This window comes from Nannobrachium achirus, assembly GCF_963921795.1.
Source record: "Nannobrachium achirus genome assembly, chromosome: 4".
NCBI lineage: Eukaryota > Metazoa > Chordata > Actinopteri > Myctophiformes > Myctophidae > Nannobrachium > Nannobrachium achirus.
The window spans coordinates 27,296,610-27,310,862 of record NC_137813.1 but is presented as its reverse complement, the minus strand read 5'-3'; the positions used below and the strand labels follow the sequence as shown (position 1 = coordinate 27,310,862).

At 43.1% G+C, this 14,253-nt stretch overlaps 1 protein-coding gene across 1 annotated transcript; it reads right to left on the bottom strand.

Annotated features, from left to right (window-relative positions):
* Window positions 1-845: 845 nt before the first annotated feature.
* Window positions 846-4,809, bottom strand: wfikkn2a (info WAP, follistatin/kazal, immunoglobulin, kunitz and netrin domain containing 2a; the record flags this gene model as incomplete). Its single annotated transcript, XM_080724392.1, has 3 exons — window positions 846-2,046; window positions 2,645-2,961; window positions 4,585-4,809. The coding sequence occupies 3 exons, from the start codon at window positions 4,807-4,809 to the stop codon at window positions 846-848; spliced, it is 1,743 nt and encodes a 580-aa protein (XP_080580518.1).
* Between the last annotated feature and the right edge of the window lie 9,444 nt (window positions 4,810-14,253).

Here is a 14,253-nt window from a genome sequence, read left to right as displayed (position 1 = left end):
TTTGGGAACACCCACACAGCTTAAATGCAAAAGTAGCAATCATACAAGGCATTCAGATACATGAATGTCATTAGTGAATTAAAGATAGTTACAATTGAAATGTAGTGCATAAGGCAATTTCTTGTTTAACTTAAAGCTACAATCCGTATGTTATTTTCTTTATGTCCGTCTGCAACAATGTCCGAACTACAATAAAGATGGCAGCACAACTAGTGTCCAATCAGGCGTGCTGTCTGCTTCACATAACTTTGTTGACATTGTCAACCAGTAGGCGTCTGACCCAGGGTCAAACTTTCTCAATGGAAGAGCAGGCAGACCACCTCCAACCACTGCAGATGTTCAAGCTATATTATACACACTCTGCAATGCAGATTTGTTAACATAATGTTTTATTCGTTAAAATAAGTCCCGGATTATAGCTTTAAAACAGTTATGAAGATTACATATTTTGTACCTATACAGGTTAAGTGCTTTTCACTATTACTAGGCTATTTCTTCAGTGAATAAACCCTGATTGCGATCTATATTTTACACTAAATTAAACGTATCTCCAGTTTGACACTGCCACTGTCCACAAATAATGTGCAAAGTAGTACTTTAGAATATAAAATAAAAAATAAAAATGCATTATGAAGGTCACAAACGTACTTCTTGGTACAGTATCTACACGGCAATAAGGACTAAAGGAAAACAGAAACAGATAGGCACCAACAACCTACAGATAACAGACTAGAATAGTTGCACGGATACTGACAGTCAGTCAGACTGGTGAGGTCAATGGAACTTCAAACCCAGAATTATTTTGAAAAGAGTCCATCTGTCCTGGTAGGAAACCTTGAAATACTTTACTGGATGGTGGAGAAGTCTTTGAGAAAGTCACAGGTCTTCTTGTGGATGACCTCTCGAAGCTTCCTCACCCTCCTTGAGCTTGAGGAGCCTACGAAGCTGTCAGGCTGCAGGATTGCCATGCCATTCTGAACGTCTCCCATGATGATCAGCTGCCCGTTGGCTGTGGTGATGTTGGGGCAGGGGCAGGTCCAGTCCATGTTCAGGAGTGTCACCTCCAACGGTTCCTGGCCAAAGAACTTGAGACCCATCTTCTCGTCCTTCAAGATCTCCTCCACTGTCACCAGAGCATGGCCCGACTCTTGCTCCTCGGTCAGCTCGGTGACACGGCCCAAGATCACAAAGTCACTCTTGCAGAAGCTGGCCACCATCTTCCCTCGTGGCTTGCACATCTTGCAGTTGTGGTTCTTTGGAAAGGGGCACATCTCCTCGCAGGCTTCTTTGGACTCAAAGTTGTTCTCGTTGCCTCCACAGCCGCCGTAGACAAAGGATTGACACTGCTTGAGGCTGCTGCTGTATGCCCAGCGAGGCTCGTAGGCCTTACAGGGACCTTGAAGGCTGGGCAGGCTGCAGGGGGCTGCTAGTTCCGCACCACATGACAGCATGCAGGCCTGGTAGGTGTCAAAGTGGTTGCGGTTTTTATTGCACTGGCTGTATGTGAAGGTGAAGCAATTGTTCCTCTTTGACTCATAGTACCAACTCATGCTCTCCTCGCCACAGTCTCCTGTGTCTGGAGCTTTCAGGCACTCCTCAGCTGGAAATGGCAAGTTAGTACCATTGCCCTCAGCACTCTTACCCCTCGGTTCCCTCCTGATGACCACCAAGGGGAAGTGCGATGAGACGGTGCCGCCAACGTTTTTGGCCGTGCACGTATAAATGCCAGAATCCTGAGGTTGGGTATTGTATATGACCAGCTGGCCGATGTTGGTGACCACAACATTCCCTCGGACGTGATTGGGCCTCATTATGACGTTCTCCCTGCCCTCCAGCTGTTTCTCCCAGGTGATCTCTGGCCGTGGCTTCCCAGAAACCTCACACAGGAAGCTGGCTGTCTCGCCAGCAAATACCGCTTGTTGTGTGGGGCCACTGAGCATAGTTGGGGCGTGGATGTCAGCGGGTAGGGTGGTCTGGAGTGCAGTAGTGGGTCGTAGGGTGGTCTCCACAGGGATGGGGCTGGTGTTTGGCCACATCAAGTGGAACCTGTGGGTAAGTCAGGTAAGTAGAGACTCAATGTCCTGCTAGATTGAAATAGCCACTAAAGAAGCTAGGGTTTGTGAATGTCTATGTAGGCTTATCAAAAGGTTATAATCTGTCACCATCAAATAGTTTCTGTAAACATGGTTGTAATTAAATCGAGGAATATATTTTGGATAAAGAACTAACTGTCCCATGACCACACACCCTCTACATTCACCTCACTTAGCTTTCTGTTCCCCCAAATCCCAATCAAGCTGAGAGGAAGGAAAGCAGATAGTTCCATAATAATGTAAAAAGATCAGCAACGTCTTAGTGTCAGGAAAGCAGAGGCAACTGCATGATCACATTGCATTCATCACCTGGTGTAGATTATTTAGAAGGAACCAGCTCATAACGATGCTGTAGTCTTAGCTTTTAAACCTTTTGATCAGCCCTGGCATTTGTCGGCTACTGTGACACCAGACCAATCAATCCATACTGTACACCATTCAAACATCATTCAAACCCAGCACACAGTGTGCTCATTCATAGCATGAAATAACTTTACCTCAGCAGAGCAGCAAACAGATGATAAAGATGTAAAAAGTACTTAACATTTTACCTGCAGGTGACCACAGAGATGGAGATACCCTTAGAGCACGCCTCTGCATCCATGTAGCACTTGTTATAGTACGTCATGCCATCGGAAGCACAGGTAAAGTGGGGCTCCCTCTCACAGCGGTCGCGGCACTTACACACGGGCTGGCCATCCCAGATGTCACACTCTGACCCTTGCTGGCTGCACATGAACTTGTCACAGGTGGCGCCCTTGGGCATTCCAATGGGCCCCCTGTTGCCCTTGATGTCCATGTAGCGTGCTGCCACACAGCTCTTGTTGCCACACACGTTGTTGCAGCACTTCTCGAATGTCTCACAGTCCTGATGTTGGGAGATTGAAAACAAAACAGTTTTAGCACACAGCTGAGCCGGCATGTTTGCAGTCTCGATGCATGATTCAATGATACAGAGACATTATACAAGGAGGAAGAGGCTTAATGGTAGACAGCTTGTCAAATACTGGATTGAATACTTGTTACATTTAATTGCTAGAATGTGGAAGATATTTGCATTAAAACATTAGATGTGGTTTTTACACACTTGTTGGCAGCTGTCAGTTGAAGCTCTTGAATATTAATAAAATCACACCCGTGTGAACTGAGCGGTGGTTTACCCACCAACCCTCCCCCCCTCCCCCCCTGTACTGTACTGTACATATTCTGTGTTCTATATCTATGAATTCGATGTGTTCTAGATCTATGAATTCTGTCACCTCCCCCCCCCCCCCCCAGGCTAGTCTCAACAGCACCCTCTTACCCACCAACCCCTCCCCCCCTGTGTGTGTGTGTGTGTGTGTGTGTGTGTGTGTGTGTGTGTGTGTGTGTGTGTGTGTGTGTGTGTGTGTGTGTGTGTGTGTGCGTGTGTGTGTGTGTGCCTGGCCTGGCCTGGCCTGGCCTGAAAACAGCGCCCCTCCCTTAACATGTGTGGTCATAAAAGGTACTACACCACATTCTTCAGGCTACATACAGACCCACCCACCCACCCACATACAAACATACCTACACACACGGCCACGCTATGGAGACGGTGTGACCACCGCTCAAAAAGTAAGGGAGGGGGGCAGGTTCATATTGCAAACACAGAAACCACAGTGGGCTATCTATTATCTTAGTGGACAAAGAATTGTCAATATTTTTGGATTTTTACCTAAAACGTAATCGTATCTTAAATTAATAGATGCATTATGATATTTACATAACATATTATGGTTACTGTTATGTAAAATATTGTACAACATTGTTGTTTCATCTTTAGAGTGTCAATGATTCTGGGGCAGCCATATGGAGATAGCCAACATTACAATATTCGTGAGCAAATTAGATTATTTTCCCAAGGTTGTTTAATCCAATAGATAGATAGATAGATAACTTTATTATCCCACAGGGGAAATTCAGTTGCCCAGAGGCAATAACGGGGAGGAATGCTATAGCTAAGGCGTTTAATTAATATACCTTTCCTTATATTAAATCATATAGGTCTATTATAGCCTACAACAATTTTGCGCAGCATTTGAGAGCTCTCCAAATGGCACAGTGGTCCACTAAACCACTGCTTCCCAAACACTGGGTCAGGACCCATTGTGGTCCAGACACATTTGTATGGGTCCCTTCATTTTTTATTTCCAAAATGTTGTTTTTAATTAGGCCTATTATTATTTATAAACATGTGCAAAAAAATTATAATAATAATAATAATTAAGATGATGTAATGTCATTAATTAATAAAAGAAAAACCTATGAAATTCTATAAATTAGTTTAAGAAGTAGGCTAGTGAAAATAGCCGATCTACAAGCTCACGTTGTGTTGTTGCTAATTTGGGTCCCGGGCAAACAAACGTCTGATTTCTTTTTTAGGTCACGAGCTCAAAATCTTTGGGGACAACGGCTGACTAAACTGTAGAATTATGCGCAGACATATCTGTATGGTTCATGGTGAAAAACTCACCTGGTCAGATTCACACTCGCGCATGCAGGTGCTCATGGCGTCCACCCACAGGTTGGGGTTCATCTCGTTGGGGCACATGCCCGCGTGGGAGTACACCACCTTTGCCACGGAGGACATTGGCATCGGCATGGCCCGCGCGCGGCTGCGGCTGTCCGTGTGCAGCAGCAGAACACAGCACTGTCCAAGCACGAACCAAATCCATCGGGGAAACAGCATCCACCACATGTCCTGCGCGTAACGGGGCGATAATAACCGCCCTGAGAACAAGCGATTCACTGTTGTTGTGGGTCGGTAAAGGTCCCTTCAGAATGTCTGTGAACTTATTCTATGACTGAGATATGAAACCAGAGGACATCAACAAAATATAGCCGAGAGACGCATAGCGTCTGCCTGGAGTGGAGAGCTCCCCAAGTCCCGTTGCTCCGCGTTTAATAGTCCTGAGAGATTATAGGCTTGAGGTATGCAAACCTTATTACTTAAGATACATGAATTACAGTGGCGCGTCTGTCCCACAGCAAATCCCAGCTGAGTTACAGTTATGATGAATTTAATTAAAGAAGAAGAAAAAAAAAAACAGGGGGGGAAGTTCTCCAGTGGACTGCAAGCTGCGGTATTCGCTCATGGGACTGGCGAGACACCTGTGCTGCGCGTAAGGACTCAGCCATTTAACCCTTAGCTAGCATAGTCGGAGTGAGAGCAAGCCGTCTGATACAGAAACTTGTATGGATAATATGAAGCCAAACCATAGTTATTTTAATGCCACCAATGATTTTAAAGTGTTTTGACAAAATGTGCATATAGGCCTACTGATTGATTGATTGAAGACTTTATTAGAAGTTTGCATAGGAAAAGGTACAGTTTCATGACGGTACAGTTCACTGGTACAAGGTCTACTAAAAGGAGATCCATGAAAAGACTAAGCTTATTTCCACAGGAAACCATTTAAGTATCTCATATAACATTGAATGACAGACGAATAGAACACAGTACTATGCAGTAGATATGTAAAGAAAAGAAAAATGAGAGAACAAAAAAAGAGTCTAAACAAGTAAGTAAGTATATACAAAGAAGGGGCAGGGGAGGGTAGGGTTGAGCTACTCTCCGGAGAAAAAACCCTTAAAGGAGTAGTTCACCCCCAAAAAAAATTATTTTCCATCGATTACTCACCCCATGGAGACTTGAATTCAATAATTGCGACCGTCAGGTAGCAGTTACTATGAAAAGCTCCACCGGCTGTCAGTCACGTCACGTCACGTCACACTTTTGCCCTAGTCATATCTCTGCCACCGTTGGCCCTATCAATGCCAAACTTATTTCTCACATGGCCCTCTTCTTGCCACCGTTGGCCCTATCAATGCCAAACTTATTTCTCACATGGCCCTCTTCTAGCGCCACCATCAGGCTGATTTTTGCAAAACACATTTTTTAACACTGCTCCTACAGATTTTGGCCTAAAATCACACAAAGTGGTACACAGTAGGCCTATCTCTAAAGGCATGTCATCAACATGGATCTGTCCCATTTCCCATATTCCCTCCTGATTGGCTACCATTACCTTCCAAAGTTTGTGTTTGCGACCTGACGGTCGCTTATGTCCCGATTAGGGAGTTTTGGTATTTTTTAGTTTTTGTCGCATTCCTAAGCCAATAATTTGATTATAATAAATGTACCCCCATTCCGGAATCAATGGGCCTACTCACATGTCTCCTCGCATTGGTTCAGGAATGCAATAAAAACAAAACAATATTATTGAACTAAAGTCTCCATGAAGTGAGTAATCGATAGGAAAAAAAAAAGTCATTTCGGAAGGTGAACTAATCCTTTAAGCTCCAAGTCTTTATTCACATACTTCAGGGTTGCAACTGTAGGCCTATGCCATTTCAACTTGCGACATGGAATATGAGATGGGATTAATAGTAAGGCCTATATAGCCTACTATTTCCTTTTAGGGACTGCCTAGGCCGGGGTTTTCAAAGTGGGTGCTGGTGCACCATGAACCACTTAAATATAATGTAAGGGTGCCTCGGATGAAAAAAATATTTATAATATTTATGAGCCAAAAAAGTTTGATCTAAACTATAGGTCACGCTGTCAGTATTTTAGGCTGCATTTCTTTTGTTCATCTGAAGTGTCCTCCATAAGATGGCACCAAACCCAGTGTGTGTTGATGTTGTCATTGTCTTTTGTGTTCTTCATGATAACCTGCAAGACAATGAATTCTCCCTAAAGTGTGATAGCCACATAAAGATAAGCTGGTGCCTTATAAGCACTGTCAATGTGTGTACTTGATTCTAGATGTCTGCGCTCATCTTTCCTCCATTCTTTTCTGTATTTTCATTTCAGAGTCAAAGACAAGACAGTCCTGGACAACTATGGACAAAGTATCAACTCCAGTAGAGTCAAATAGGTACTCATTATTACAGCAAGCTCACACTGTTCTGTGACAAAGTATGAAATAGCCAAATTTAAGAAATCAGCTAATTGATTATTCAATGAATTAGATAGATAGATGATAGATAGATTAGATAGATGCTTTATTTGTCCTTGCGGAAATTCTTTTTGCACCAAGCAGTCATCAGGACACAAAATCACAACACATAATACACGATACATGAATGACAAGACAAAACTCATAATTCACTGACAACATGGTACACACCACAATACATGAATAACAAGACAAACTCACAGTTCACTAACAACATGATACAAAACAGGCTACCAGTCATAACACCCTATGCACGGAACTGAGCTGGGGCTTGTTTGTTCAGAAGCCCTATACTAGTGGGGACAAATGTCCTCGAGGCCCTCGCCTTCAATGCAGGTACTGTGTACCGTCGTCCTGAGTGCATAAGGTCGTATTGACTGTATAATGGGTGTGTTCTATCCCTAGAAATGGCTTTGCCCTTCCTGAGCACACGGGTCTCATACATAGAGGTCATACTCTCCAGCCGTACCCCAGCTATCTTGCTGGATACATTTATGATTTTATGGAGCCTGTTCTTGTTGACCAACGATAAGGAGCCATACCAGGCAATAAAACAAAAAGTTAATGCACTTTCCACAAAGGAGCGATGGAAAAGTAACATTAAACTTTTATCCACATTATACTTTCTCAGTCTGCGCATAAAATGCAGCCTCTGCTGGCCTTTCTTATAGATGGCATCGGTGTTCGAATTCCATGTCAGCTTTGAATCAATCGTTGTACCCAAGTACTTGTATTCATCAACAGTCTCGACCTCATCCCCATCAATGACTATTTTCTGGTGTGCAGCATCACAACTGGTCCGGAAATCAAATATAACCTCCTTAGTTTTTTTAATATTCAACTGAAGGAAATTATTCTTACACCAACCAGAAAACTCGTCCACTGTTCTTCGATAGCCTATCTCGTCATCCTCGATCAAACCAACAATGGCTGTGTCGTCGGCAAATTTAACAATACAGGTGTTATCAGAGTCGCTCCTACAGTCGCTTGTGTACAGAGTGAACAATACTGGTGAAATCACGCTCCCTTGCGGGGCCCCCGTGTTGGTCGTAATAGGGAGAGATATTGCTTTATTCACCCTGACATGTTGTACCCGATCAGTCAGGAAGGACTCCACCCATCTGATGATATTGGTGTTAACACCCATATCATACAGTTTTCTCATCAGTATGTGAGGTCTCATAGTGTTAAATGCCGACGAGAAGTCTACAAAGAGTACACGAGCATATCGTTTCTTTTCAGGTTTATCTAGGTGACAGTAGATCTTATTAAGCATCACAAGAAGAGCGTCATCAGTACCCCTCCCCTTTCTATATGCAAACTGTAACGGGTCCATTTCATGTTGCACATTACTAAGAAGGTTATTTAAAACAATGCGCTCCAAAGATTTCATAATTAGTGATGTCAAGGCAACAGGCCGATAGTCATTAAGGACTTTGGGATTGGACATTTTCGGCACTGGGACTATGAGCGAGGTCTTCCATGCTTTTGGAATATAATGTGTATCTATAGATAACTGGAACATGTGTCTCAGTACAGGGCTGAGCTGTTCCCTACACTCCTTGAGCACATAACCCCTTATCCCATCGGGACCCGGTGCTTTGCGTGGGTTAATTCTTTTGAGTGTTCTACACACCTCCTCCTCTGTTATAATAAGTAAATGACCACTGCCAAATTGGTCCTTTAACAAATTACGTTCGGTTGAAAAATCAGAGGTATCAAATCTGCCATAAAAGGTATTTAATTCATTGGCAAAAGACTGATCATCACTAGTGTTAATGACATCTTTCTTTTCCTTTATTCCAACCATTGTGTACAGCCCCTTCCATGCTTGTCTTACATTGGAATCCTTCATTTGTTTTTCAATCCTAAGTTTGTAGTTGTGTTTACATTCAGTGGCTATGCGTTTTATCTCTTTCTGCATAGCTTGCACTTTAATCAGGTCACCCTGTTCAAAAGCACGTTTTTTTCTAAACAATGCTTCTTTCATTTCCTTATTCATCCATGGTTTATCATTTGGAAACACTTTGATCCGTTTGGATGGAATAACACTATCTACACAGAACTGTATGTAGTGTGTTTGAACAGAGTTAAGCTCTTCAAGATCAGCACATGTCTCATTAAACATGTCCCACAAAGTACAATCAAAACACCCCTTAAGACAGTCCAGTGACTCCTCACTCCACTTTAGAATGTTTTTTACTTCGGGTTTGCTTGATTTGAGTGTCTGTTTGTAATGTGGGATCAGATGGACCGCATTATGATCAGAAGTCCCAAGCTTCATTTTCTTGTGACTCCTATATGCGTCCTTTATGTTTCCAAAGCACAAGTCCAGAGTATTTTCCTTACGTGTGGGGCAAGTGACATATTGGTAGAAATTAGGCAGTGTCTGTTTAAGTGAACAACCGTTGAAGTCACCCAGGATAAACTTGGGCGAGTCAGGAGAAATATTCTCCTGCTTGGCTATTGATTCATATATTACCCCCGCGGCTGCATTCATATTCGCCCGGGGATGAATATAGACAACAGTGACAAATAGCTGACCAAATTCCCTTGGCAAGTAAAAGGGTCTTAGTGAGACAGAAAGGAGTTCAATGTCTTCCGAGCAATAGGAGTCTCTGAGTGTGTAGTCTTTGCACCACCGTTCATTCACAAATATACACACTCCCCCGCCCGTATCTTTATCCGTCACCTCACGGTCTCGGTCAAGTCTAATGGGCTCACTGAACCCTGGAACACGGATGGAATCATTGACAATCGTGTCGTCAAGCCAAGTTTCACTGAAACAAAGCATGCAGCTTTCCCTGTACTCAGAGAAGTACCTCACCGCGTTTTGTAGTTTGTTGTACTGCCGCGGGAGAGAGCGGACGTTTGCGAGGAGTATTGTCGGCAGTGGTGGCCTCGATCCGCGGCTGCGGATTCTCCGCCGTACCCCTCCTCGTCGGCCCCTCTTCCGCGTTGATCGCTGGTCTCTTCTCACGCATTCCTCCGGTACATTAAGTGGAACGTTGCCACGATCGCTGTATTCCCTCAGCTGGTATAGCTGATCATGGCCGTAGCGGAGGACCAAGTGGCCCCCCGTGGAGGTGCGATCAGCGGTGTTGAGCGTCAGCGTCGCCGGCAACAGCAGGTAGATGACATAAGCAGTAATATACAAAACAATGGCTATATGCATTGTAGCCAACTTCGGTTGTTCCAACTACCAGTACTTAATGATAGTATAACTGGTGTCTGTCTTGGGCCAGGTGCCCAGTGAACGTACAAAAAAAACACAAAACAAACAAACAGTCCTGACGAGCTACAGGTACCCGTCGCCACAGTGCAGCGCCAGTATGGCGCTGCATAGTATATAATAGTTATCACTAGAATATAATATACCTAATCACTAAGAAAAGAATCGATAGTTGCAGCCCTAGTGTGAACATTGGGCATTTTGAAGGTTACTCAAAATGTCCTGACAAGGCTGTCAGGACTTATAAGTGGATATAAGACAAAATGCTGTCACAACTCTCACATGCAAGAGGCCATGAGTGTTCCATCCGAACAGCTTGATGTCTTGTTGTGAGAAGCTGCTCTAATTCCACAAAAAGCCAATTCCAGGAAGTGTGGAAAGAAAGGTCCCAAAACTAAACAAATGCCACGTGGTTCACTGACACTTTCAAATAAAGCAGGTCTGTACATCAACAAGGTCTTTGCAAAACAAAACACCAGTCAGCACCAGTCTTTTAACGATACAACAGATACACAATACAATATGCAACTAATGTAACACTAGTTGAAAATAATGTATAAGAACCTGGTGATTTTGTTTAGCAACCATTAAAGGGGCACTCCACCACTTTTCAACCCATGTTCATATAATTGGTCCTCACTCAAAAATAGCTTTTTTTTCCTTTTTTTTCTCAGAGGAGGGCTGTGGGCAGGTCAGAAACCCATCGTCTTGTGACATCATCGATTGCCAATCCAGTTTATAGAAACTGCAGGCTTTCTATTCCTGAAAAGTTGCAATTTTAAAGTGGAAGCCATTGTTCTCGCGATAATAAAAATCTAAATATCTTTTTCAAAAATATTGATTAAAATTCTTTTTTGGAAAATGATGATGTCACAAGACGATGGATTCTGAACTTCCCACAGCTCTCCTAGGAGACTTGGACTGAGTAGAAAAAAAATTGTGATATTTTATCATGAACATTAGTGAGGACCTATTATATGAAGACAATTTGAAAAGTGGTAAACTACTCCTTTAAGTATAAATTATAAGTTGGGTTTTGGTAAAAAGCTTTGTGTGTAATGGCGATATAAATAACGACGTTACGTAGCGCTGTTAGGTTTTACTGTAACGGATTAACTTAACGAGTTACTTCTGCAATTTAGTAGGATTGTTACATTTCTCCAAAAAATAATGGCGTTAATTAAGTATTTAAGACCTATAATTCCCTGTTCTTTCTGTTGCCACAAAGGCGGCCCCCCCCCCCCCCCCCCCCCCCCTGATGCAACGTAATTCTCCCGTCACTTCATTCACAAAACGTATACTCCCATTCACAAGTTACTCCAGTCAGGCAATCGCTCCGCAACGCGCGTCATCTTGAAACCGGGAAATCACTCGCTGTTCTGGACTTCTGGTGCTCCGTGTGTCCCACGAAACAAGCTGTTACTTTTGTCATTGGGTAGCGGATTAGTTTTTCAAATCAGTAACGAACCTAACGAGTTTCTTCAAAATGTAACGATACCCAACACTGGTCATGAGGAAGTGGGCCCCCAAATAATTGGTAAAACACTAAGATTTTATTGATAATATAACTTAATGAATTCAATTGGTCAGATGGGTGGGTCGAGAACGCTTTTCAAGAGAATATTTTTTTTTTCTCTTGAACTTGCAACTAGCAGTGTGTGGGCCTATATTTCCAGATTCATCCTACACAATGGTTTACCGGTATGTGTGTTTATGTACATGACACTGCATGTGTGTGTGTGTGTGTGTGTGTGTGTGTGTGTGTGTGTGTGTGTGTGTGTGTGTGTGTGTGAGAGAGAGAGAGAGAGAGAGAGAGAGGGAGAGGGAGAGGGAGAGGTAGAGAGAGAGTATAAACAGAAGAGAGTGTCTAGTAAACAATAAACAGCTTTGGAATAAAAGCTAAGAAGGGGGATTGTATTTGCAGCCTAGTGTCAACTCAGACATGATCTGTGCGTGCACGTGTGCGTGAGTGAGAATTGAACATGTAATTGTGTGTGTGTGTGTGTGTGTGTGTGTGTGTGTGTGTGTGTGTGTGTGTGTGTGTGTGTGTGTGTGTGTGTGTGTGTGTGTGTGTGTGTGTGTGTGTGTGGGGTGGGGGGGGTGATAGAGAGATGATAGAGAGTGGTTGGAAATGGGAGTGTGGGGATGGGAGAGGAATACAGACACCTTAAGAACTACAAATCACGTGTGTATCCCTGCACTACACCAAATTACCTCTATACATAGAAATACTGTGCATACTGTATGAACAGAGCAACTACCTTTAATTGCTGCTATTTGTGTCAAAGGTTTAAGTGAATGCAAAACATATGTTTTCTCATGCCAATAAAGCTCCTTTGAATTGAAAATTGAATCGAGAGAGAGAGAGAGAGATAGAGAGAGATAGAGAGAGAGAGAGAGAGAGAGAGAGAGAGAGAGAGAGAGAGAGAGTTTTAAATGTGTTCTTCTACAATCTGTGCTTCCCAAGCTGCTCCCCTGCTGTGCCCAAAGAGGCCCAATGCACTCCAGCCCTACCCCCTGCTGCTGCTGTGACACGCACACACGCAGGCACGGCGCGCACACACACACACACACACACACACACACACACACACACACACACACACACACACACACACACACACAGAGATAAGTAGGTTTCATACTTGTTGACATGAACATGCACATCACATGCATGCACACACACGCTTTTAAACAAAATGTTTAAATCAATCTATCAATCAATCTATCAATCTATCTATCAATCTATCAATCTATCTATCAATCTATCAATCTATCAATCTATCAATCTATCTATCTATCTATCTATCTATCTATCTATCTATCTATCTATCAACAGCCAATGAGGGACTAGCATTCTTGGTGACTTCACCATCAACAATTAGCCAGTAGCTATGCCCCTCCCCTAAAAGCTTTTGTCCAATGCTAGCTTAGCAACCGGCAGCTTGCCAAGGCTGTTGCCAAGGCAAACCTTGGCAAGCAGGAAGTTATTCTAAGCTAGCATTGGACAAAAGCTTTTTGGGAGGGGCATAGCTACTGGCTAATTGCGGCCTGATATAAATTACAAGGCACGATCTGCTGGCACACACTGTAAGTAGGCCATCCCGGCCATACATAAACTAGTCAAATCTATGTATGTCTGTGTGTGTGTCTGTGTGTCTGTGTTTAAGCCCATAGCCAATCACAGGCTACGGGCCATGGGCCACTTGAGGGGCCGTCTATGCCTGCAGCCAATCAGATGGGCATATACAGGCATATGTCCGAAAATCTTGAGGATTGGTGAGCTTCACATGACATTTCAGCCAACCAGACAACCAATGGGCCAATCTCCATGATTGGTCAAGTTTCACGTGACATCATAATATCTTACTCTAAAACATATCATCCCAGCTCAGCAGAAGAAGGATATAGCTGACCTGTTCTGACATCACAATGATGTTGCAAATGAATTCGGTCCTTGTCCCTTTTATGCACATATATGGAGATACTGTACCTGATGTCATCAATATTAAGACCATGTGCGCGTCACAGTGCGTGACACCTCATCCCAGCTCATCCATATTTGGGAACAGAATTGACACATTCACAGTCCAACTTAAACAACCAACTGCCACACTAACTTGTGTTGCAGTTGGTTGTTTAAATTAATTAATTTAATTTGTCCCTTTTATGCCCATATATGGAGATCCCTGATGTCATCAATATTAATTAAGCCCATATCAAGGAATTCTCATATATGGATATATTATGTCAGTCTCATGTGGTCTATGACATCAAACATCTATGATCTCAGATAACAGTCATCTCCATTTTTGGGGAAATATGTCCACATTTTGTCCAACTTAAACAATCAACCAGGTCTGTGCATTTTGATCCCATTAATAGTCTTTAAAAGACAAAGAAGCGGCCACACACACTGTAGCCAAAGTGCCAATATTTTTTTTAGGAT